General features: G+C 38.0%; 1 protein-coding gene across 1 annotated transcript; it reads right to left on the bottom strand.

Annotated features, from left to right (window-relative positions):
- Window positions 1-6,492: 6,492 nt before the first annotated feature.
- Window positions 6,493-14,375, bottom strand: amigo1 (adhesion molecule with Ig-like domain 1). The gene is made up of 2 exons (XM_028453443.1): window positions 13,906-14,375; window positions 6,493-10,472 (listed from the first exon to the last, which is right to left on the bottom strand). The coding sequence occupies exon 2, from the start codon at window positions 10,367-10,369 to the stop codon at window positions 8,846-8,848; it is 1,524 nt and encodes a 507-aa protein (XP_028309244.1). The 5' UTR covers window positions 10,370-10,472; window positions 13,906-14,375; the 3' UTR covers window positions 6,493-8,845.
- Window positions 14,376-25,329: the final 10,954 nt, after the last annotated feature.

The raw sequence follows: 25,329 nt of genomic DNA, 5'->3' as shown, positions 1-25,329 counted from the left end.
ATAACTTATATTACTGTACAAGCCTGCCTTAAAAAAAAGACTTCTTAAAGGGACAGGCCTACAGTGGATCAAAGCAGATGGCAGCATGTGTGTGTTTGGTCCTGGTTTTGCTAACGTTGTGGGGACATAGCTCTGTTTACACTGTGTCTTTGAGGATAGTGAGTCATATTTTGGTTCATTTTCAAGTCAGGTATTTTCAAGTTGGAGCAAAGAGCAGCTTTTGTAAGCCTCGTTTAAACGAATGTATCCATATTTATCCTTGTTTGCACAGCCGTGTCGGTAAAAAGTATTGTTTATCACTACACTGTAGTTTTGCAGAATCTCTATTTTTCTACTGGTCTAAAAATCTCAGATGAATATCTTTTGTTTGAAATCATGCTGCTCATGTTGACGGGTGTATTGGCAGAAGACAAATGGTTTTGCATCCCACCCTGTTTTTGTTTTTTTTTTTTCAGTTATTCTAATGGAATTTACTGCACATGATAGTTTAAAAGTATCTTTTAATGGCTGTTTTTTTTTAGCAGCAGATTGTGAACACCAGGATATTGTGGAAAGATGCATTTGCAAATCCACTCGTCTTGCTGCTTGAAGTAGTTAATGCATGCTAGTTGAATTAGTTAGGCAGTCATTAAGACATGTGAAATGTAGTCTTACTGTTGATGTTTTATGTAGTTTTTGTTTAGTGTTTTGTTTTTTTTACCTGCAAGCTTGCACTAATTTGTATCTGTGGTCAGAAGTAGGATGTTGACCATCTCTGTTCAGTATTTAATTTCCAACTCAAAAACTGCCAATGACTGTAAGATGTGAACACAAGATCACGACTATATAGTGTTGTCCTTTTTTTACTTAAATTAAAGCCTTGGGAATTAAATTTTTTAACTAAAATATAGTGATATGCTACACTGATTTACAGTATTTCCACTCATGGGGATCGCTGCTACATTTGTGTTTACATGACGATGAATAAATGCATTCTCGCTCATGTTTTATATTTTGCCATCGAGGTCACATCCACTATTTTAACTTTACAAAAGTTTTTTGAAGAACAATGACATTTCCATGTTTTTGTATTTCAATCTGAAATAAAGTTTGTTTAAATTGTTTTGGCAATTCTGGACAAATGCAATCAATATGAGCGGACATATTTATTCTTGAGAATAAATGATTGAATAAATTACATTTAATCATTTAAATGTACTTCAAAAATTATGAATAACGATAAAAGATATACTGGGGAATGTATTGATTCATGTGACTTTGCAAATTGGTGATAGGTGGAAAATCATTACTCAATAAAAAATAAAAAAAACTCTCCCAGGGTAGAAATGTAAGAGGATATACATATTAACTATCATTTGAAAATACATATAATTATAAAAATGTTTAACAATGCAGATTACAACGTGAGTATTGCACTTTTAAACGAAAATTAAAAGAGTGAAGCTAGTAATTTGAGTTTCCACCGCGCTGCATTGTGGGAGATTTGATGTAATCAGAATTACACAAAGACAGTCGCTAGATGGCGCAATCTGCTCATGTAATATTTTGTATTGCCAGAAAATCAGCTTTTTAACGAGCTTACCATAGTTCTATCTGCAGGATGTACAGGCGGTATCTTATATTTTATTATTAATATATTGAATTATTTCCTGTAAGGTTATAATAATTCTAGCCATCATAATTAGCATATCCACAGTATAAATGCAGGTGCTAAAGTGGCTGAATATTGACACAAAATAAAAAAACATGAAAAATTGATTTCTCTTGGGTTAGAAAATAAATAAAATAATATCACATTACTAATAACTGATTAATTTTCAGGGACATAAATATATATATACATATAATGATATATTAACCCTGTATTCACTAACCAAAACTGGTCTTCTGTTTTGTAAACATGTGAATGCCTAATAGAAACAATCCAGCAAACTACCAGTATAAATGAAAAGGAAAAAGTAATTTAGATTGAAAAAATAAAACAAAACATTGCGTACATCATGCTGCATGGTACTTATCTGTCCTTTAACCGTATTATCACAACTGACTAGGCCTGGGCAATATATCGAGATTCAAGATATATCGAGATTTGTATTTTGGCGATACCGAACATTAAGATATCGCCTTTAACAATATATATATATATATATATATATATATATATATATATATACTGTATATATATATATATATATACTGTATATATATCATACATGACATACTCGTTTTACGATTTGCTGCTTTTGCTACTTCTCAGAACAGCATGAAAAGCACAGTTAGATGAATTGCTGAGTGCGTCCTAACCCAAACCTCCTCGCCACACTACAGAACTCACTCACACATGCTGTCCCTTACAGGTGAAAAAGACAAAAGTGGCACATAGTGTGCATCTTTTTGTTAATAAATGTGCCTGTGTGGCATTTTGCATCAGCAAATTTAACCCAAATTTGTCTTACTGGTTAGACTTTATTGAGTTAATATCAGGATTCATATTGTATATTGTTATTTTGAGAAAAAATAAATAATAATAATAATAATAATAATAATAATAATAATAAAATATTGAGATATACAGTATATCACCCAGCCCTACATGTGACGCAATTAACTGAAAGATAAGACTTGAAAAATGGTCAGAATTGTCATTTGGTATAGACCAGAGGTGGGCAACTTTCACAAAACAGGGGTCACGAAAATGTGTTTGTTTGATCGAAGCCACATTATGTACATTCATGTCTGCATTTACAATAATGACCAATCTGACCATTAACACAGGAAAGAACAAAGAGTTTTTATAGTCATTTTTGTGTGTTTTTCTGTGCATTTTGTGTGTTTTTCTGTGCATTTTGTGTAATTTTCCTGTAAAATATGTTTTTTGGAGTCGTGTATTGTGTATTTGTGTTATTTTGTGTTTTTTTTTTTTTTTTTTTGGAGTAATTTCTGTGTATTTCTCTTGTCGTTTTGCTTGTTTGTTAGTACTGTGGGTTTGCAGAGTCATTTTTGTGTGTTTTTCTTGTCTTTTTGTGTACTTTTGTTTTAATTTCCTGTGATTTTGCATATAATTTTGAGTCATTTTCTGTTTTTGTTGTTGTTTTGTGTTTTTTGGCACCATTTTGCATATCACTGTTCTCGTTTTGTTCATTTTTGTAGCAGGTTTGGAGAATTTTCTGTGTTTTTCTTGTCTTTTACTTTTCCTGCAATGTTGTAATTCTTATGTATTCTTTCTTTTGTTTGTGTATTATTCTGTCATTTTGTACATTTACTTTGGGGTTGCATAAAATTAGACAGAGGGCCGTATATGGCCCTCGGGCCGCCAGTTGCCTATGTCTGGTATAGCCAATGGACCACACGTGATTTTGTTACAGCAAGAATTACAGTAAGTGTGTGAATATTGATTGAATTAGATTTTTTTCTGTAATTCTGGAGTGTGAGGACAAAGCAAAGCAAAAGCCATATCCATTCTTTCCATTTCAAATCCAGTGATCGACCATCTCATGCTAAAGCGGTGGTTATCTAACTTAGTGCTTTAGGAGCTGCTAAAAGCTTCTTTCTTGTGCTGTGGACACTTGTGGTGCATGACCCTCTTTTTAAAGCAGCTAGCTTTTAGCCTCACCATGTCACTGCTGTCCCTGTAATTGCTCTGTCATGGTTGGATGAATGGGGCTGTTACCAGGCAATGAGAAACCACTATTCCATCCATTATATGAAAAATGAGATAATACATCATAAGTGTAAAAAGCAACGAGTCTATACGAACGGCTAATATCTCCCAACCTCTGCACATTTATTATTAATGGAACAGGTTCCACCTTGTGTGATCAGACTGTCCTGTGGGATTCAAACCATCAACTATTGTAACAGAGTCTCTGTTAGCCCGGCAAATTAATGAAGCTAAAAATGTTCACGTTTGGAAGAAAGCGTGACAGTTTGTACATGGGGGGGTTTTTGAATTCTGAAAATATTTCAAACATTTGTTACGTTCATTTAAATATTAATCAGATATCTACATCAAAAGTTTGAGTTGAACATTTATACATGTTGGCAAGTGCCGCAAAATAAACACATCATCAGATTACTGCTTGTGCACGCATGCACCAGAATCACAATGGATAGAAATGAATGAAAATAGATCAATATCAATTCACAAATTGATGGGGATTTAAATAAAATCTTTGTCATACACAGTTGTGGCTGCAAAGAAATCACAATTTCTCCCTTTTCATGCTTAAAGCATTGCAGTGGCCATCTTATATTTTACTCTGGATGCAATTTACAGTATTCTAAGCTATTTCATGACTATTTTTTGTCTCCAAAAACCTACATTTTGCCACAAAAATCATGTTTCTACCTCTAACAGAACTGAAGTTATGATAGGATTGAAATTCGCGATACGGATGGTGGCCATCTTGGATCTTGCTCTGAGCAAAACTTACGGTATTTTAAGATATATTATTGAATGTCAGATAGAACCAAAGTTAGGAGAAAATGTCTACAGTGGCGATACGGATGGTGGCCATCTTGGATTTCTTGATTTCCAGTGGGAATCGTTGGTTTGTCAGCGTGGATCCCTTTAAAAATAGATTCCGCAAACTCAAAGACTCCCATGTACACATTTTCATGCTTTCTTCCAGAAGTGAACATCTTTTTGACATATTTGCAGTGCTTCGTGTGTCATTTATTAGTGAGTGATTTCTTTCGTTGTGGCTCCATTAAAAAGGTCTGACTCCTGCACCGCATTGAAGTATCTCAAAAAACATCAGTCTGATACAGAACTGGGTTTTAATTGTCTGATTAATAGTTTTTTGTTTTCATAAAATCATTTTAATGTTGATTTTTAAACCCTGTTTTGTGTTTTTATTGATTTTTGAAGAGTTTCATGTTTTGTTTTGCACATTTTAATCTTGTAAAGCACATTGTGTATAGAAATAAGCAATAAAAATAATGTCCTCTGCCCCCGATAAGTAGGTAAGATTTTTAGATGTCCCTTTATGACATCTTAAAAGATTGATTTTAAGAACAATTTCTTTATATACAATATCATGAGAGTATTATTAGGGAGTATAATTTTAGTTGTTTAAAAGCTGCGGCTTGTATCATACAGTATTAGATGCATGTTTGGATACATTTCTCAGTAAATCCACATTCTTCACTGGTCAAAAATAAAAGTAAAATATGACTCCTATTTAAAATAACAAACGAACAAACAAACAAAAAAAAAAAACAGAACCTAAACTTGAACCTGATAAATAAAATTAACTTTTATATAGACATGGTTGTTAAAACAAGTGACTGAAGCACAGTAGCGTCTAAATTGCCAAATGAACATTGAATTTTACAAGAATACAGTCAGCAAACAGAGTACACAACTAATCAATATGTAACACTACATATATACTGTACATGTACCATAGATTTTATATGTTGGATATAGGAATGCTGATTTGCTTAGACAACACAGACACTCTTCTTCATATTTGCATTGGTAAAACAGAGGAAACCGCCAACCTACCCTGGACTGACACAGAGAACAAAGTTAAACAAGAAGATTAATTCACTGATTGCTACAGTTGATATAATTGTATGGGATTCTCATTTATAGTTGAAATATGTGCCTTTTCTCAGGAAACAGCTCAAAAGTGTGAATTCCGGAGGGTAAAAATTAAAACCGGGACGCTTTCGAATGTGACGGATTCTTGGCCATAATTGGTCCGTCTGCAGCAAAGCTAAAAACGAGACTCATTTTCAGGGTGTTGTGGTATTTCTGCTGCTCTCCACCTGGTATTCCAATGTGTGACAGAGTGGAATGATTCACGCACCACCTCTCTGGTAAGTGTGACTTCCTATTCTCACCCACACGCAGTCGATGGCGCGGCACACAGAGACTAGGAATATGCCACTTGATTTGCGTAGAAAGCCCCAGTGAATCCACAAAAGAGTAGATGCCGTGAGTTCATAATGAGCTTCAGGATGTCTGTGTGCATCTTTTAAAGGTGCAGTCTGCAACTCTTATAAAAGTGACTTTTTGTCATATTTGCTAAAGTTGTCACTATGTAAGGACAGCCTTACATGAAACTAGTCGTTTGTGTGAAAAAAACAGGCTCATTGAGTCCCCCTGCTGCTGCTGATGCCTTTGGCAGATTGCCAGAATGCACCACGACCGAGCAAAAAGAACCAATCAGAGCCAGGATTGTGTTTGATGGACTACGTGACAGCTGTTGCTCACAGGCCCCGCCCCTTTCCCGGGCTGGAGCGCCGCCTTTTTTTCCCAGTGTATGATCTGGAGGAGTAGAAGATGGAATTAGCAAATTTTCTGCTTGAAAGGTAATTGCTGCTGCTTGATTTACATTATGTTTGATTTGTAATTGTTACACTAAAACTCTGTCATGCTGTTTGTGTGCGCGCAGCAGCCTCTGTGTGGGCTGCTGTAAGTGACACTGTGTTGTTGCTGCTATGTTGGTGTACTGTGTGCACATAGAGAGAGCGAAGCGCTGCGGTAATATGCTTTTAACAGATCAGGTCATATTACTGTGATGTTTCTGTCAGACAAATGTTTGCTTGTTAGCTCCTCTGAGGGAGGGACTTTGGAAAGTTTGGAGGCAGGGCAAGAGAGGGATTTGCGGACTGCACCTCTAACAGCTGCAGTTCCATTTTCTCTAAAAGCTGTAGACTTTCTCCTGTGGAGCATTATATTTGCTTTTGAACTTGAAGCGTTCTCAGAGTGAGAATGAAGTATACACACAGAAAACAAACACGTCTGGGCTGAACCACAAAGCTTTGATCTGCTGTGACTCATGAGCAGAGGGAAGCTTTGACCCATCAATGCACACAATTACTGTAAACACCGAGCAAGCCTTGTTGTCTTATGACATGAATGCTGGGAAGCTGCAGCTATTTGCTTATGCCATACGTGTCAAACTCAAGGCCCGGGGGCCAAATCCAGCCCTTCAGAGCATCCGATTTGGCCCGCTGGAGAAATTGAAAATGGCAGAGAAAACACGAATCATTGTGTAAATGACCAAATACTTCAATTGTAAATTGTTGTTGAAAGAAGTCTAAATTTTTTCCAAAATCCTGAAATTGTTCTCCAATTATTCCACAAAATCTCCCCAAATTAAATAAAAATTGCTCAAAAAATAAATAAATCACAGGACAGTTAATTATCTGACACTTATTGGGTATATATTGTTGATGCCTTCCATATTTTATGTCTAATTCATAACTTGAAGTGCAAACTTGGGCACATTAATGTGGAAATTGTTTGTTTTCCCGTCTAAAACCTGCGGTGCACTTTGAATTAAATATGCCTTGAACTAAAATGAGTTTGACACCCCTGGCTTATGCCACTACACTCTCTGTTTAAACACCTTTAATGAGATGAGCACGGTGAAACCAAGTCAATGCACATTAAATGACTTTTACATGAAACTGATGGTTATTCTTCAACAGCTACAAACCCTCAAGTGACACACTTCACAATGTACAGTGTTATCAGAGTTGCTTACTGTTTTATGGAGAAACAAACATGACCTGTTTAATAGTTATTTCCATTCTAATTAATACCTGCTAATACAGCAGCATAGATATTGTGTCAACGCTTCTAGGGAAAAAAAAGCTACATTTAAGTTGTGACACTGTTCATCTCAGCAAAATGCAAAATGATCGGCCTAAATCTATGATGCATGAGTAAACATGAGATCTCTTTAAACAATGCACAATAAAACATTTCAGGTTTTCCCTGGTAGAATAACATTTCACACAGGATAAAATATTTGATTACACTTTGCAGCTTCTAGCGTTGGCTCTGCTAACTCTCTGGCATTGTTCCGGATACAAACAAATGAACGAGACGAGGAGTCAAACTGGCAGTGAAGCCGCACCTGAGCTGACAACAAACAGAAGCCTGTTCCTCCATGAAAGGTCTGTGTTACCTGTCTGTGTACAGAGGTGAGACAACGTGTTGATAATAAGTCACAGAAAACACAGCCCTGCACCCAATGTGCGTATGTGCATTGGAGGGGGGCCATGTTGTTTTTGTTTTTTTTAATTGTGTTGTAAGGCGTCTCGAGTTTCTTCAGGGTTACACTGGTGTGTAAAAACTCCATGCCAACTAAAAAAAAAAAAAAAAACACAGACAAAAAATCTTATTAACTATATCTGAGTGCAACAAACTGTTGAACATGAAGGACGTTGTAAAGTCATTTGTGCTACTGCCCTCTTATCATGGCTAAGTTCACATTTTAATGTTCTACACCCTATTATATCCCTGTTTGAGTATATTGTGTATACAATGTGGTGTGCTGCTGCTTCACAACTAATGACTGCAGGTTAATGCCACTTCTATTCATAGCCTGACATCAGCCTGACTTCCTAAGGCTCTGTTCCTATAAGTGTGTCCATTAGTTAAATTATTGTGCTAATATTTATGTAGGATGCAATCGACCCCAGTCTTTCCTAATTCTTATACATATGAGCTCACTAGGATTTCAATAGAGAGTATGTGTAAGCGTTGATGCTTTTATTCTAGTAAAGTTCTGTGTATTTCCAGACAATTTGCTTTGAAACATATTCCCCTCCTGAGTGTTGATATCAACAGGTCCATCTTCAGTTTCCGCTGTCAGTGTGCACTGCCATCGTTCACAGTATGTCTAATAAATGCTACAGATTATAACACAGGATAAGAAGTCCTGCTTTCATGCCCTCCTCAGTTTGTTTTTAACTCCCTTTTAGAGATCAAGATCTTTCCAAGAATGCCCCCCATTTAGTCAGTTTATCCAAGGAACACATAGCTTGCAATGTGCCATGTATATCCAGTCATGTGGCATTCTCTGTCTTTGCCAGTTCCACCTCAGACCACCATGGGAGTGTCTGAGAATACAGAGCTTATGGACTCTGCTACTGATTTCTTCCTCTTTCCTGTCATCAGAGACCCAGCTTCTGCATCCAGATCATCGTCGTTCTCGTCCCCGTTAGGATTTAGCTTGCCATTCTGGCCGTGCAAGTCCTTAGAGTCAATGAACGCAACATGCCTGTTCAGCTCCGCCTTGAGCGTTGGGTCTCCGTGGGTGGGTGTCACACTGAGCATCGAGGAATGAATGCTGTCCTCCCCCCGAGGCTTGTCCTTGTTGGGGCAGCAGAAACAGCGACATGGAGTTAAGTACAGATACATTAGCACCAGCACCACGCTGGCCAGGCAGCCGACCAACGTGGTATACGCTGTGTTCAGAGTGTCTCCACCACCGTGCATGGTGAAATTGAAAACCTTGAGCACCACATAGATAGTCTCGTTGAAGGTCTCACTTGTGGCAAAACAAGAATAGGTACCGGAGTCCTCAGACCGCACCGAACTAATCTGAAGACTCCCATCTGACAAGACTTTGGCTGTCTGGTTGCTTCCAGGAGTCACCGGAACATTGGCAGGTGTCATCCAGATCTTTCGCATGTTCCTGTGTTTGGTGTCGCAGTGGAGAGTCAGCGTTTGTTCCAGATACGCCTCTTCCTCTTTCTCCTTGAATGTGCTGCAGTTCATGTAGTCACCACTGAGTTCAAAAACACCCACTTGGGTTTTCTGAGGACCCGGGAGAATACACGTGAAGTCATCTTTAAAGTCCACAGCAGAGTTGAGCTTTCGAATGTACCAGTGGGCGAGAAGTGTGTAGAGGTCACAGTGACACAGCAGTGGGTTGTTGTGGAAATAGAGGCTATTTTTAATCCAAGCAGGTAGAATCTGAAGCTCATCTAAAGGCAATGTCTTGATCCTGTTTGAAGACACATCCAGGAGACTGAGTTTTTCCAGGTGGGACCTCTCCCTGACCAGCTCCACGGGGAAGCGGGAGATAAGGTTCTGGCTTAGGTAAATCTTCTGAATGTTGATCATGCTAATAAAAGCTGAGCGATCAATCTGTGTTATTTGGTTGTTGTATAGCAGGAGGACCTCCAAGTTCACCAGAGGCTCAAAGATGAATTCATCCAGCTGGTGCAAGCTGTTGGAGGACAAGTCCAAGTACCGCAAGTGCTTCACGTAAATGAATGCCTCTGAGGAAACAAACTGGAGGCCGTTGTGACTTAGTAGGAGGTTGTGCAGGTTTGGGAGCTTGACCGGAGTCCACTCCGATCGCAGCTTAATGATCTCATTGTAGCTGAGGTCCAACACAGCAGTGTAGAGCGGCAGACCAGTTGGGACAGTGGTCAGGTTCATCTTGGAGCAACTGACGATGTTTGAGGCGCATACACATGTTTTATGGCAGTTCAGTGTTGTTCCGGATGCCCCTGGAAGCCAGAGGAACATCGAGGAGAGGCCGAGGAACCAAAGCCATCTGTGGATTAATGTTTCCAACAGGCCGTCACCTGCTCTGTTCGAAGGTTGCAACATGCTGGCAGTTGTTGTAAATTCAAGAGATGTTTACTAGGATCTCATCCTCAGAAAGAAGCATGGAAAGGCAGCTGGAACACTTTCAGGCACATCGCTGACTGGGCTGAAAAATAAAATCAGAGAGAAACCATTTTTTAAATCATTTGGATCTAAAAATCTTCTTTTTGGAAATACTATGTAAACTTTCATTTCATTCAGACAACTTTTTTCCAGGAAATTAGATCTCCTCATATGTTGCGTCTGCCAACTGTCAGTCTTTCTCAGAGGCATCTAGTGATTGCTTTGATGTATCCCTACGTGTTCCCTCAAAGCGAAAGCATCAAAGCATCTACTGATCGCTTTCATGAACTCAAGAACTCATTAGGACACATGTACACATCTAATTTTCTGAAAAACATTTGTCCGAATAAAGGAAACCAACATATCATGCTCTCGTTTTTACATTCAGTCTGATCCTGGAAGTTTCTGTATAGTCCATTTGTTTGTAAAGAGCTATTTGAAAGTGCAGTCAAACGGAGAATGATCAGGCTGCGTTGGTTCATTGAAAACTTCCTCCATCTATTTTCTATACCACCTTATTCCATCCACTCAGCGTTGCAGTTTTCAAACACAAATTTACTCCTACGGGCAATTTAGACTCTATTCAACCTAACAATTACTGTATATATTTGGATTGGGGGAGGAAGCTGGAGTACCCAGAGAGAACCAACAAAAGCAGTAATTGATCAATTCAATTAATCAGTTCAATTAATAGATGAATATGAATCACATTCTCATACATGTCTATCTGTGTTGGAGAAAAAAAAACTAATGATAAGACACATGATCCCTGCATTGTTACAACAAACACTGGCTTGTGATTCTTACCATTGATTAATTTGAAGGTATTATTTTATTTAAAAAAAATCTGCTTTTTTCTCTCTACAAAATGCATAGTTTTATTAATCCTATCATTGGAATTTACCTTGATTTTCTTTAGTACGCTAAATTACATAATTAAAAAGCCATTTCTATCTGAGATTCCCATTTTGACAATTTGATTTTAAGGCAAAACATGAATGTAAACGAATACAACAGGTGTTGGAAGCGTCTTTAATCTATATGGGTTTTCTTGGCCTCTTTTCGTGTTTTTTTCATCTTTTGTGGGGTAATTTTAATAATCAAAATCTGTTTTGTGAAAAGAAATTATGTTAATCTATACTCTATGTGAGTATGTGCTGAGTCACTGATTTTATTTGACAATCTGACAGATGTACTGGTTTTACAGTTGACAGACTGATTACTAGGACTTAGTTCTTCTACCTGCGTCTACTAAGAATATCTTTAACATTCTGTTTCTGTGTGATGCTGAAATAAGAATCCCTGACTGTCTTTGTTGTTTTATCCCAATGAAAACATTATTTACTGACAGTTAAAAGAGGGAGAGACCACATGCTTTTCATTGTTGTCTGATAAAGTGCAATTTTGCCTAAAAAAAATACATTGATTTTTAAAGAACAATTCGAGTTTCGATTTTTTTTTTTTTTTTAATGCACCTTAACATGACTGCAGACATCAGATATATTGTCGAAAGTGCAACTTTATTGCTGTGATGGTTCTCAAGAGTTAAAATGCATTGAACAATCCCAAAATAAAAAGTAAATGAGGCGCTGTCATTCAACAATTTCAAGCTTTAACTCAGGTTTAAGCAAAAGTGCAATCAATTTTCTGATTAAGAAATCAGATAACTACATATTTTATAACATATAACATTACAATTATAAAAATAAAAAAAACTCTTCCCTTCGCATCTCAGCATAGTGCGAATAAAAAAAATTAAACATGCCTGTGGCACACATGTAAACTACTCAAATGGTAAACAAATGTAAACAAAGAGGGGGATGGCTCACATCGCGCTACGGTAACCCACAAGGACGGAACGCCAAAAAGCCCCAAAAAACTGTCAAAACTTCAAATTAAATATTTTTTTTTTAAACTCAAATTTGCAAAAATAAAAATCGTTTTTATCTACAAATTTGATTAATCGATTAAATCGATATTTTGCCCAGTCCGAGTTGATCATTATATTTAGAGTGTAGCTACCACAATGCTCTCAGTCAGCTGGTTGAATGGATCTTCCTAAAGTGCAGAGCTCCCTCGCTCCTGTTTTTTTCCCAATTTTTTGAGATTAGGTTGGACTTTTTTGGGTTCGCTCGTAAACCATTAAATGGTAGTGATTATGATACAATATAGCACTTTCTGTGGTGCACAGAGCATCTTTTTGTTCCCATCAGGACTCCTTTTCTCTACTGCTTATGACTGAGAGGCAGATTTTTAGAAACATTTTGTTGTTGATTTAATGTTTTGTTTATTTATTGATATTGTCAAACTCTGTTTAATGTTTTAAATGATTTTATTGATTTCAAAACTCTGTTTAATGCGTTCTGTTGCATTTTCTTGATCCCGTAAACCACATTAAATTGAAATGTGCTATACAAATACATTTTCCTTGCCTTTATTTAAGTTTTTCCCCACTCCGAACAAGTCGTGAAATCAAGACTCATGTTATTGTCTGTCTTTAGTTTGTATTAATGCTTAACACTACGGCAGAGGGTCTCCACTCCTGACTCAGTTAAAATATATTTTTACCTCACTAATATTGATTATGTTCGCTTCGGTTGAATTGTAGTTATTGTATTCTTATTCAATATACTTCTTTTGACACTGTTATATTTGCTTCTAGAGATCAGTAACATACAGAGCTATGCATGAATATAATTCATTACTAAATGCCATTGAAGAATCTTTTAATTTTGAAAAAAAAAATCCCGAAAAAGGTAATATTTATTAAGAAACTTTAGTGTCAGACACTAATTCAAATATTTTGAAGCATTTACTGTATGTCTGTTGTTATTGATTTTGTTTAAGTTGTAGTTGTTGATATATGTTTCAACAACTACAACTAATGTGATTATTTTCATTGTCTAAATTGTAATGTCATCGTGTGATCTGCGGACCCCAGGAAGAATATCTTATAGTTTATGCTTAAACTAATTCAGGAAATAAAAAAACCTAAATTTATTGAATGACATTTATAGTTCGTGGTATTTGGTACTGTATACATATTAGTAAGCATATGTCTTTATACATATAACAATACAACAATTAAACTGTTGTAAATGTACCTATTATTCCCATGTCTTGAGCAATGTGAGCATGCAGTAACCACACAATAACTTCACCCTGCTTCCTTCTTTTCCAACAAGCACTCAGTACTGACCCTAACCATGTGCATTCACACAAACATTGATTTATCTCCTCTTCTCATTCCTTGTATTTTCATTGACCTTTTCTAAACCCCATAAAATAACCCTTTTAATGACCAAAACACGCAAAAACACCCCGTGAATCACCAGTGTAGCCTTTACACTGGTTAATTTAGGTTATTATGTCACCATCATCTGAGATGTCCTTGTGCAAAGTAGACGTTGCACTGCAGCACCATCCCCACCAAAGGACAACACACGAGCACAAGAGACATGCTGAGATCTGCTTACCTTTACTGGGCTTTCACCAAACCAGCCTGGCGTTTGTTTACAACCCAGTCGGAGCGAGCCTGGTGAGGACAACAACGGATGCTGGGAGGAGGAGGAGGAGGATGAGGAGGAAGAGGAGGAAGATGACGAGAAAGAGAACGAGGAGGAGGAGAGAAAGCCGCGAAACTACAGATCAGCACGATAATAATCCACGAGGCACCCAACAAGCAAGACAGGAGATTATGTAAAGAGCAGACATGTGTGCCTTTCCCAGACACGCATCGATAGCACCAGTGCGCATCCATCCATCCATGCATCCATCCGGCCTCTGCGGTCAGTCACTGGCGCAGTGTGAGCAGCAGGTCCGGCCTCTGTCCGCTCTCATCTCCAGCCATGATGGAGATGATTAAAAACAGCTGATGTCAGGCCTGCTGCTGCTGCTGCAGTGGTGGTGGTTGACGTGTCTTCCTGGAAATGCTGCGCGCTGCGAACCACAAGGTGCCGCCTGTTCATTCACACGCACGGAAAGTCCAAGACCTACAGTATAGGTGGAAGCCCGGATGGATCAGATGTTTATTAGTTAGCATGTTCTCGCCTCATTGTGGGCTTCTCCTTTCACAGTCCGATCAAATGTATTTTGTTTTATTTTCACTTAAAGCTGCAATATGTAATTTTTTGGTTTAGGGTTTTATTTGGTCAAAAATCCATAATCATCTTATTATATTGTATTGCATATTGTAATCCAAAGTATTCTGAGTGGACAGTGAATCTCTGCTCCTTCTCTTGGCTCTGTAAATGAGCTTCAATACAAGAGTGTGGTGCTGGACTTCAGCCAATCAGATATCTTTCTACTTGGGGTGGGCGATATGGGAAAAATATCATATAACAATTTTTTTTTTTTTTTTGAAAAATCACGATCATGATTTTATCACGATTGTTTTCATACAGATCATTTAGACTATTTTAAAGTTATTTACTAATAAAACAAACCAATTCACCTACTTAAAATCATCGTCTTAAAAGACAAAAAGATTATTTTAGGTAGTTTTCAAACATTTTTAAAAATCTATGCAAGCAATTCATCAAACTGGTTCCAAGTACAATTAACATCAAACAAAAAGGCTGACAAGTTATTTTAGTCACACTTTTAACTTTTAATTTTTACAGTCTTTTAGTGTAGCATTAGCAACATTTGCTGCATAACAAGGCAGCAGATCAGTCTAGTGATTTCCATGTGTTTTTTAGGTAACACTCGTGTTAATAAAATCCTACTTTAAGCAGTGTTTTGAACGCCTCATTTCACACAGTTTAGTCAATCATATCCTTTACAAGATAAAATGTTATTGCTTTGGTTACATTAAGCCTGAAATTGAATTAATCACAATTACTAAGTCTGAAATAAATCACTACATTAAACGTAACCCTCTACTTGTGTTAGTTTTCTATTAAAGGCACGCTGTGTAACTTTTGGCCACTAGGGGTGCTAGACCTGTAACGTTCACGTCAAGCGCCCCCTAGTGGCCACAAGCGCAGCAGCACTGTCACCAAAATCAATATTCAGTCAGTCGGGCCTCGCTTGTCCTTTGGTTGTGTATGCAGACAGTAGTTGCCCTCTAGCCTCGGGAAAAGGATTGGCTCTAAGGGCTGGGGTGCAGTTTTAAACTTTTCGCTTGCCTCGGCCATGACCAGGAGTCGAACAGGCGGAAAAGTACTCGCAAAAGCCTTAGCCCAATGGCTACATCCAAGCCTGTGGTCACGTGACGGCCATAAAGTGAAACGTTCTCCAAGCATGCTCCACGTCACATGACCTGGCCAAAGACGGTCCGTTTCTCCAAACTTATATGGTCAGTATTTCAAGAGGGAATCCCCGCTCGGAGCATTGATTCTGTCAAGCACTGTATATTGGCCTGAGGAATCATTTAAGATATCTCATATGGGTCAACTGTCTAGGACCAACAGTCTGCGGTGTCTTAAATCAGCTGTAAAATACACTGAGAGTGAACAGACAGCTGAACATGTTCAAGGTTGAATGGTTGAAATCATTTGAAGAATGGATGAAAGTTCCAAGTTGAAGGTGTGGATGGGAAAATTAATGTTTTCAGACCCGCTTTGTCCTATCTCAGGGTCACGGGGTGAGTGGGAAAATGAAAAGTTAAAAAGTGTAAGAGTTTAAAAAAAGTTGTAAAGTTAGAAAAAAGCTAATACATAGCATAATGGCCAGAAAATATCTGAATGTTTTGACACCAGTGTGGTTAGAGTCAAATGGAAGAAGAATAACCAGAATGAAGTTCAACAATTACATTAGTGAGAATGGCTTACTGCAGGGGTGTCAAACTCATTTTAGTTCAGGGGCCAAATACGGAGCGGTTTGAACTCAAGTGGGCCACCAATTTTATGCAAGAAAACGAGTAATTTCAACATTTTTGTGCCCCAGTTTACACTTCTACGTATACAGTACATAAAATGCTAAATATGCAAGAAACTGACAATATCCAAGCAATAAGTAACAGATATCAGTCCCAACAGGATCTACACTTTAGATTTCCTAGATTTTTTTGACCAATTTCTATTTAAGTAAGGAAAATAATGTGTAATAATTTGAGGAAAATGTAAGGATTTTCAGTTTTTTCAATATTTTAATGTTGAAATCATGTGATATAAGCACCGTGAAAACTGTGAGCATCTGCAAATATTGTTGCGTTTCATTTACACAATGACTCATGTTTTTTTTTTTGTCATTTTCACTCACCAAATTGGATACTCCAAAGGCCCAGAATTGGCCCCCAGACCATGTGTTTGACATATGTGGCTTACTGCATCCCCACTAATTAATGATCAATTATGTAACTACTTATATAATTCACCCCAACCCTGACCCTTACCAATACATACAGTGTTACATTGACAAAAACATTAGAAAAGATCATTTTAAAGTTGGCAGATATTTGATTGCTCAGAGAAGCATTATTTCCACCGTGACTAAAAGGTGATGTGATTTGGTGCCACTGAACAAAGAGTGGAACCTGTGATACCAGAGAGGGTTTGTGCTGGGACTCTTGTTAGATGGAGCTGAAAGTGATTAATGTTGTGTTCGACCACTTCCTGCTGTGGAAGAGATAGTGTTGCCTGGCAACGGCCTGCGGCCTTTCCCTGACTGCTTGGTGGAAAAACAGAGGTTGACCCCCCCCCTCCTCCTGTTCTAACACACACCTGCTCAGAGGAGGTTTCTGACATGCATCAATGTCTTTTTATGAGAGGAAATTTACTTCCATCAATGGATCCAAAGGAAGTCAGTGGTTAAAAAGTAGCTACGACAAAGGATGCACACTCCCACAATTAAATCTGTTGGTGAAGATATCAAATGGATGGAAATCTGACAGTTCCTATTTTTTGACTGGCTCCAATATCCGGAAAGCTATAAATTCCATCCTACTGCATGGTCCAGAGGAACAGTTTGAGCTACTAGATTAAATCATAAACACAACACAACATAATCACAACATCATTACATACAGTATACCCATGTGTCTTTGAACTTGGCAATCATAGCTGGGTAGACAGCATAGCATTGAATAATAATAGTTGAATTTTATCTGAACTTTAAAGGCACATTGTAACTTTTGGCCTTTCACGTCGAGCGCCCCTGCAATGTCGCAAACAGTCAACAAATCAACAACAGTCAGTTGGCCCAGCCTCCCTTGTCTATTGATTGTGTATTAGTTGACCTGTAACATTGGGATAAGGATTGGCTCTAAGGGGTGCGAAGTGGCTGGAGGAGCAGCGTTCGGGGCGGATGGGGGACGGGCAACGCGGTGTGCGCGGGGCGGTGTCCGCTCTGATGTGAAAAATAACTGAAAAAAACAGGCTAAGGCTACTTTTAATGCAATGCCCCACTGGACGTATTTATCAAATAAACATATGTGCAAATATTCAACTGTAGTAATAGAAAAAGTGCCATTTTTGTTTTTATTTTTGTAAAAAAGAGTCAATTTTGTCGTTTTCGTCGACTACATTTAAAAAAAAAAAAAAAAAAACTATAACTAATTAAAAAACAAACAAACATGTTCACAAAAACTATATAAAAAATATATTTACATTTTCCACTGGTGTGGAAAAACCGATATCAATGTGGACCAAAATTACATATTGTGGCTAATATCGATCCATAATATAGACCATCTAATAATAAATGTATTCTTTGTGTAACATGCGTCTAGACTGCCCTTGGTTTCCATAGCAACTCTTTCAGCTTTGGTGCCTGAATGAGACAAGATCATAAGAAGAGCGTATTGTAGAGAAGATGCACACATGGATGACACATGTTGGATAGAAAGCAAAGCACCATCCTCTTTTATTGCTTAGCAACAGTTCCCTGATGGGGAGACCATCCCCTCCAAGCCATGGAGAGAGTGAGGCAGGTGCCAGCCTCTGCACCACCAACAATGGCTATAATCAACAGGCAGCGTTATTGCACACTGTTATCAGCTACTAATTAAAGCCATTTTGACAGCAGTGACAACAAATGCTGGAATAAGCAGGAAAACATTGGTTTTTGCTGGGAGATCCATAAAGGCCTGAAAACGGATCTATTTAAAGTCGGGTTGAAACAACAGAAGATGTGATCAATAGGTCTGTAAAAATAAAAAAAGCACAATGTAATTACCTCTGAATACCATATAGATAATGAAAAAGAGGAAGAGCGAGAACAATAGTGATTTCTTATCCGTGTAACCTTGTAATCCTTTCCTCGCGGCATGAATAAAGGATGGAGGCAGATGATTCCCAGTTAATTAACTATAGAGGAAAACAACAATGATCCTCTGTGTGTGCCCCTGGTTATTAGGAAGAAAACTGAATGCGTAAAGGCTCACTCTATTCAAAGCAATTTAAATTCTATAAGAAAATCTTTATTATATGTGATGGCACTCCGAAGACGTGCACATTTACTGTAACAAAAGGTATTGAAAATATAGAAACTTTATTCGCACAGAAATGAATAAGGTAGCTCTAAACTGAACATTATTTTAGGTTTAAGAAATGAATAATGCATGGTTATTATTGTTAGTGTTAAAGAGTAACTAAACCCCTGCTTTCTCCTGACCTGCCACTAGGAGGAGCAGTTAAGACACGCCCAGTCTATACTATAAAATATCCAATGAACAATCTATGCTATGTTAATTAGCTACTCATTACTCAATATACCGCTCTATTTGCTCTTCTCTCAATCAACCTACGCACCACAGATTGTTGAGCCCACAGGTGCTAATTTTTGACGCAAGATGATTACAAAACGTCACATGATCTTATTTTCACCATAGACTGTACAAAGAATTGATGGGACAAGCTCCCCAGTGGAGTGAAGCTTTTAATTTTAGAGCTCCCCCCGCTGACTGGCCACAGTATAGGTCATAAACTCCGCCTCCTCAATGATAACAGATGGGATGTGGGTCAAACTATAAAGTTAAAATACTTGTTACATAATTTTTTTTCAAACCTAAACTCTGCTGCGATCATTAGTTATTGTCACCCTACATTGTGTTCAAGTGCTCATTTTTCTGTGACGTTTGTTTGAAATAAGTTATTTGAGGTTGAAAAATGGGATTTTACGTCATATATGACAATGATTGACAGCCTCGGATCTTGCGTAGCTCTCTTTATGAATAGCAGTTAAGTCGTGAAGGAAAGCCGAGACGTCATTTAACTTGATATTTAAGTTGAAATACATATATTGTGGATTTGTACTAACCTCTATGATCTGAACAAACCGTTGGTAGAATTTTCAGCGGGAAAGACACTTATATTCTTAGCGTAGCTGGGCTTGCGTAAGTCATCAGGGCAGTACGTTAAATGGGAGGGGCGTGTTACCAGGGCTCCTCCCGCCGGACTCTACTGCGCAGACTCCAAGTGTCGTCAAATTTGCAAGATGGAAGCACCCCTAAGCGTCATATTTTGGCTTCAGTAACGTTGAGTGGGAACAGCTACAGTGCACGCCCACTGGTTTTCACGCAGTAGCAAATATCAATTGTAATAGCTCGGTTTCAACTCTGACATTTTACAACAAAATATGCCAAATTGAAATAATTTCAAGAGTTGGACCAGGATCAATCAACAGCACTACTTCATACCCAAATACATTTGTATTCAGCAGGAAAAAAGTGGTTTTGGGCTTCAGTGACTCTTTACGGTATTAAAGCTATGCCCACCTTCACCTTTGTTGTAAATTGTCCTTTGTTTTACTATCCTTTCATGATGTTGCTCCTGTTGTTTTAATTTCCCCTGTGTTCTGTACAGCACTTTGTGAATTTTATCTGAGAAAAGCGCTATATAAATAAAAAAATTCTTACTACTTACTTACTTACTACCCCATAACTGTTTTTTTTAACCAAAATATTGTTGACATAGTCAAGGACCACTGTTTGGTGCATGTTATGACCCAGTTTAGCAAACAACACATCTATGAATAAATAATTGAGGTCACGACAACAGCCCAATGCAACAGAATGAAGTGAAAATATTCTGTCAAATGAGCACATTTTAAACTAACACTCAGATACTCCGTCTTGTTTATTCTGAGAGGCTATGGATAGAACAGAAAAAATGACCTGTTGGGTTTGTTTGCTGCATGCTTATACTTTTTTCCATGTCTTGCTGCCGGTGACTGTGGCCACTAGTGGCACGTCACGATTTAAGGAGTCTTGACTACAGTTCTCCATTCAAACGGCAAAGATTTTGCTCCAGGGAAGACAGACGACTGCATCTGCGTTTCTGAGAGCTGTGATGTGCAGTTAGGAGGTTGGAAGGAAGAAGAGGGTGGAGATAACATTGCTATGCTAATTTTGACTGCAGGCCTAGAATGAATAAAAAAAAAACAACATTTAAAATCCATCTCCTCCTCTTTTCTGCCAGATTTTTGTTGATAAGACCTGAGAACCAAGCATGGAAACATTTTAACAGATGAACCTCAGCTTACTATGACACATGAAGACTTTAATGGGCTAACTGGCCTTTCCGACAAAGTAATTTGATTGGACAACAGACATTCCAAGAGCGCTGATATAGAGCAACAACAGCACAGGGACTTCTTACAGATCATATCACTCCGCTGTACAGTTGATCTTAATACTGTTAATTACCGTTACATCTTGGGCTAACTAAACCACAGTACAGTACCATGTTCACACTGATTTTTTCAAAAAAATCTGATTTCTTTGTGTGTGATGGTTCATAGTACATATTAAATGCGTCTTCAATCAGTTTGGAGTACGAGTGGGAATGCGACCCGCGTGCACAGAAGAAGCACATACAGTGTTTGTTTACAAAAGTAAATATGGAGGCGTCCAGTGTAGGACTGTGTCACGCTGAGATATTTTCTTTCCAACAGAAGTCAGCACTATAAAACTTTAAAAAGACTGAAGAAGTAGAGAGCCAGGTTTATCGCTCTAGTGTGATGGCTGCTACATGTGTACAATGGAGTGTTTGGATGCAATGACGTAAGGAGTCATATAGAAAGCTGCTCTGCCGTCCAGACTGCAGTCGCATTGCAAAAAATCAAATACGTATTGGATTTAGGACCACGTATGTAAATGACCTCGGTCGGATTTGAACAAATTGTAATTGAGTTGCTCAGACTGTCTTTAACAGTTCAGATACAGGTCCAACATGAACAAAAAGATCAGATTTGGGTCCCACTCTTGTCCCTTATTACTGTTAACTAATAAAATGAGGTTGTAGAACTGTTGTATAAAAGCAATATTTCAGCACATCAGCACTCCCTCTTATGTGATATGGCTTAATTAGCGCCAAACAGAGGCTTGGGGAGAAATCAGTAGGACAGACCTTTAACCTGATGGTGTTATTTCAGCTGTAAGTGAACAGCATAAGAGTAGTGAGAGATCTAAAGTCTGGAAGAGGAGAAGGGAGGATACAGAGTAAGACAAGGGAAGAGTTGGACAGAATATCCTTTGTAGATAAGTGTCCTGTTGCATGATTGGATCAGGGGGTGTTCACTTGTGTGCTTTATATACAGCTCAGGGCTGTGAATAGTGAACGCTTGTGGTCAGCAGGGGTGAAGATGCAGCCAGCTGAGGGAAATCAATTCTCTATTTTTACTTGCCTTTGTGCTTCCACCAGTCAGACTGATCTTCTGTGTGTATAATCTAGTACACACTCCTTCAATGGTTGGAGACATCAATGCTTCTTAAATTAGTCCTTGTACCCAAAACCTGCTGAGGCTCCTTCCCACTTCCCATCATTGACCGTTACCACATGCTGGAACTCGATCCACTCTGGTCTCCGTTGGGCATTAAAAATAGAAGTAGGCTTAACAGAGCATTGATTGTGTTTCTACTAAACTTAGGCCTTTACAATAAAAACCAAAACCAAATTTGACTCTCGAGATCAGTGGTTCTCAAACTATTTTTGTACCCCTTTCTCTTATTTCTGACTCCAACTTTTGTCCGACTACAACATTTTGCTTAGAAAACTTTTTAAAAACTGCTATAGAGCATAATGATGGAATGATGACACACACTTTAAAGAATCTCATTTTGTAAATCAGTGGAAAGAAACAGTATTTAGTGCAGTGGCTCCCAAACTTTTTTAATCTTGACCCCATTTTCATATCAAGAATTTCTGGCGACCCCAAACTTTTTTCATCAAATTAGTTTTTGTTCATGATTGAGCTCATATATTATTTTTTACTGCATTTTAGTTCAACTAGATTTGTATTTAACAAAGTAAACTGATTGAAGTACAGTTTAAGATTCTGTGTTGTTTACTTTAAAAAAAATACTTCAGGCTACCCCATTTAAACTCCAGGCGACCCCACATGGGCTCCCGACTCAAGATTGAAAAACACTGATTTAGTGGTTCCAGAATAGATTTACTTCTATTTTTTTTTTTTTTTTTTTAATCATTTCTGGTCATCTCACACCTCAGGTGGGACCAAGACTGACACTATATTTGTAAATGTTTCTCTTTCTCAAATACCCCCTGTAGTGCCATTGCGTACCTCTAGGGGTACACGTACCCCCATTTGAAAAACACTGGCCTACATTCTATGACAACACTTAATGCATGACTGCACCATATTTAACTCAAACTTAACATGACTTAAAGGATTTAATAACCCGTTTCCAGACTGTTAAACCATTCCCACTCTTACATATATTCTAACAAGTTGTATCTCACGCAAATCCCACAATGCACCAGTGAGGAATCAACCTAAAAGAGCCAGCTCAGCTTTATCTGAGGCAGACAGACTCTGCCCTGCATGTGTTAAGGTGGAGTTAGCTTCTGCAGCTATTATATAATTGCTGCTGATGCTGCAGACAGTGTGTGTGATGATGGAGAAAACGAGTCGGGATGCATCTATTATTCAGGTGTGGGGTCACCCTTGGGTGCTTTCTATGGAGCCTGTCTTTTGGATGTGGTAGCATCAATCAGTTGCTCCATTCAGGATTGTTAAATGTCCCATTCTGCAGCATCACAAAGGTGTTCTGTTCGAATTAGATCAGGTGACTGCAAAGAGAATTGGAGGATTGCAAACTCATCGATTTGGAAACTATTCTGAGATGATGTGATGTCACCAGTGCAGGTGAGAATACAACAGGTTGTCACTAATATTTAATAGTGCAAGCTTTACAAATATATTTTCACTGTTGGAAAAAGTTGTGCATTGGGTTTGCATCAAGTTTGTGTTATTGTTTTTCTGCCACTCCCTCCACAGCTGCTGACACTGCTGATTAGGGGGTGGAATTAGTGCATAAAAACACCTGTGAAACCTGGTTTTTGTGCTCTCTACCCCCTTCTTGGAGACAGTCTGATGGTTGTTGTGCAGCAAGAGTACTTTGAGGTGCTGCGTTTGGATGTCCGCTGTATACCTCAATATACTTTCCTACTTTTGACAGGTAAACACCATTTCTAACATATAGTGTGCTCACGCAGTTTGGACATGTCGTTATCTTTAGCGTGCACTTACAGCAAATATGCGGCATCATATGGTTTTTTTCTTTTCTTTCATTAATACACATTCGTTTTAACCTTTTTTTTGTTAAAGGACCAGGGCTGTGGGCTTCTTGGTGACCTTGTTCCTTCCCCTGGTGGTGGGTTTTCTTCACTGTCCCAGTGTGAAGTGCAGTGCATCATGGGGGGGTTAGTTTGAACCCTCCTTTACTTTATTTTTGGTAAATTGGACCTTTAAGCCCCAGCTTTGGTTGCTGAGATTGTTTTCTATGTTGTAATGCTAACCACAAAGGCCTGCCTCTTTGATCTGATTTCTAATTTAATAAAGTGTCTCTATTACGCCATATCGCGTTTCTTGCTTCCTGAGTGTACAACGATTCTGTTCACCTTTTAGTGAACGTTTTTGAGTTTGAAAGCTAGGTTTTACTCCCAGGGTGCCATTTCTCCAGGTGGCGCAGCTGAGTCGTGAACAAATTACCTTCTGTCTCATTTTCTTTAAATCTGAGCAATTTTGTCACCTCCAGCATAAAATTCATTTTATTTGAAGAACTGGAACCAACTGGACATTTCCTCTTTTTAATTAAACGTCCCCTTTAATGCTGGAGATGTATTAGATTCCCTTTTCTAGAACTACCTTCTAAAATCCCCATACCAACCCAAGCACAGAGAACCACTCCAATCAAATTACCATTCTGACGCTCTATTTGAATTTCATGCTCATTTTGACCACATGTTATTTTTGCACATGTCGTGCAATTAGGACCAAAACTCATATCTCAATATTTTTTTTCTCAAAATGATCAAATGCAATATAAATCCTAAACAGTTGCACAAAATATGCCACTTTGAGCTTTTTCTCTTATGAAAGGACAGCGTGTGTGAGTTCTTTAGTGTGGCTTGTTTAGGGGAAGGTCTGGGTTATTGCTTTTAATGCTGTTCTGAGATCTAGTGAAAGCAGTGACTCCTAAAACAAGTGTTCAACCAAATAAGCTATATATAATATATACACAATTTGGCCAATATTGATAATTTTCTGTATCGCCAAAATAAAAAACTCTATCTTGAATCTTGATATATCGCTCAGCCCTTTGTTCAACACAATGCAGTTCTGTTTGCACAATGATTTTAGATGAAAAGATGTATACCAATTTTAAAAAGTGTGCAATGGATACAATTCCCCTTAAATGCATCATCATCACATATAGGGGCATTTAACTTCTGAATGTACATTAAATGTTTCACATTCAACTGCTTCATTTTTAAGGTATTTACTGCATAAAACTCTGTTCTCAAATATCAATTACTCACAATTCTGCTTCAGTGTGTAAAGTTTTTGAGTTTTTTTTTTTTTTTCACCTTGCCTATAATGTTAAAGGACACAAAATGAGTATTTTAGACATGATCTTTGATTATCTCACTTTTTTGACTATATTATAATGCCTACTTCATACATTTTCCCTAAAATTTGAACAATCCCTAATA

The sequence above is a fragment of the Gouania willdenowi genome, chromosome 7 (genome assembly GCF_900634775.1).
Source record: "Gouania willdenowi chromosome 7, fGouWil2.1, whole genome shotgun sequence".
Lineage (NCBI taxonomy): Eukaryota > Metazoa > Chordata > Actinopteri > Blenniiformes > Gobiesocidae > Gouania > Gouania willdenowi.
This window is presented reverse-complemented; position numbering and strand designations above follow the sequence as displayed.

Bases quoted from the DNA above. Each gene is read 5' to 3' on its own strand.
- amigo1 (XM_028453443.1), bottom strand. From the start codon at position 10,369: ATGTTGCAACCTTCGAACAGAGCAGGTGACGGCCTGTTGGAAACATTA.